This window comes from Mesitornis unicolor, unplaced genomic scaffold, assembly GCF_000695765.1.
Source record: "Mesitornis unicolor isolate BGI_N332 unplaced genomic scaffold, ASM69576v1 scaffold27477, whole genome shotgun sequence".
In the NCBI taxonomy this organism is placed as follows: domain Eukaryota; kingdom Metazoa; phylum Chordata; class Aves; order Mesitornithiformes; family Mesitornithidae; genus Mesitornis; species Mesitornis unicolor.
In genome coordinates this window covers 8,546-9,795 of record NW_010194744.1, presented here as the reverse complement: position 1 = coordinate 9,795, position 1,250 = coordinate 8,546, and the positions used below count along the sequence as shown (strand labels likewise).

At 61.0% G+C, this 1,250-nt stretch overlaps 1 protein-coding gene across 1 annotated transcript in view; it reads left to right on the top strand.

The window, feature by feature from the left end:
- Positions 1 to 1,250, top strand: part of LOC104543327 (tropomyosin alpha-3 chain-like) — a gene marked incomplete at its 5' end in the record, with an annotated part of 3,961 nt that overhangs the window by 492 nt on the left and 2,219 nt on the right. The window contains one exon of the mRNA XM_010187911.1: positions 837 to 912. Within this exon, the coding sequence (XP_010186213.1) occupies positions 837 to 912 (76 nt within the window). The remainder of the gene's footprint in view (positions 1 to 836; positions 913 to 1,250) is intronic.

Sequence of the window (1,250 nt, the reverse complement as noted above, 5' to 3'; positions counted from 1 at the left end):
GACACACGGACTGGCGCTGTGTGGGGCTCTTTTCGCGTGTCCGGGTGCTTCGGCCGATTCCCGAGGAGCTGCTCCGGGCCCTGTGTGACAAAGCTGGTGCGCTCGCAGCAGCAGCCCTGTGCTTCCCGCCCAGGCGTGCATGTCGTGACCATGACTTCTCTGTGTTTCTCCCCGCCCCCTGTTTTGCTCTGCGGTTTTGTGTTATCGGTGCTCCTTTTGACCCTTGCCCCCACCCGGCTTGTGCCGTCGTGCGACCGTCACTAACAGTCGTTGCCGGGAGCTGCAGGAGCACATCAGAGCGATGGACCAGAACTTGAGGTGTCTGTCTGTTGCCGAAGAAAAGGTACTAACCTTCCCCTTCTCCGACCATTAAACCAGCTCTCCTGTGGCCTTCTGCTCCGCTCCTTCCCGCAGCCTAACTGCGCCTGTCTCTCTCCTGGAATGCTCTGTCCTCGGCCCGTAACCGTTCCTGCCTGAGTGGTGGTGGCTCTGTCTGTCAGAACGGCTCCCTCGTGTGCAGCTGCTCCCCGCAGGCTCACCCCTCCCTCGGGTGCAGCTGCTCCCCGAAGGCTCCAGCTCCCGCAGAGATCTGCTCAGCTCAGTGCCCTGCGCGTGCGCTGGCAGAACGCTCAGAACGCCAACCCGGATGCGGGAAGGGAGTTTGCTTTCTGCACAAGTGCCTCAAAGCAGGGTCCTGTCCAGTCTGATTGCAGACCGGCTCCTAAAACCCCTCCTGGCCTTCCCTGCCCGTGGATTCACTTCTTGTCTCTCCTGTCTTTTCCTCCCACTTCCTCTTTTCCTTTTTCTCTCCCCCTTTTCTTTACGAAACCCCACAGTAAATGTTCCGAGCTGGAGGAGGAGCTGAAGAATGTCACCAACAATCTCAAGTCTCTTGAGGCTCAGGCTGAGAAGGTAGGGCTGCTCCTCCGAGGGCCAGAAGCTCTTCTGTTTTGCTAGGAGGGTGCGTGCCAGCAGAGCAAACGCTGGGACGGAGGTGACGCAACCGCAGCCTTGGGCGAGGGGAGCTGTGCCTGCTCTCCCGGGAGAGCTGAGGGGTCTGGTGCGGGGCCGGGGGTGTGGGAGGTCTGGTGCCCGTCCCTGCCTTGGGGCAGGCTCCGTCACGAGGTGTTTCTGCTGCTGGGATCAGAACTGGTGTGCGCCCAGGTGTGTTACCTGCCCCAGTGCTGTGGGACTGGGCTGGAAACCTCCCAGTTGGAAGTTTTCTGTGGGCGTGTGGCTGCGGCGAGGAG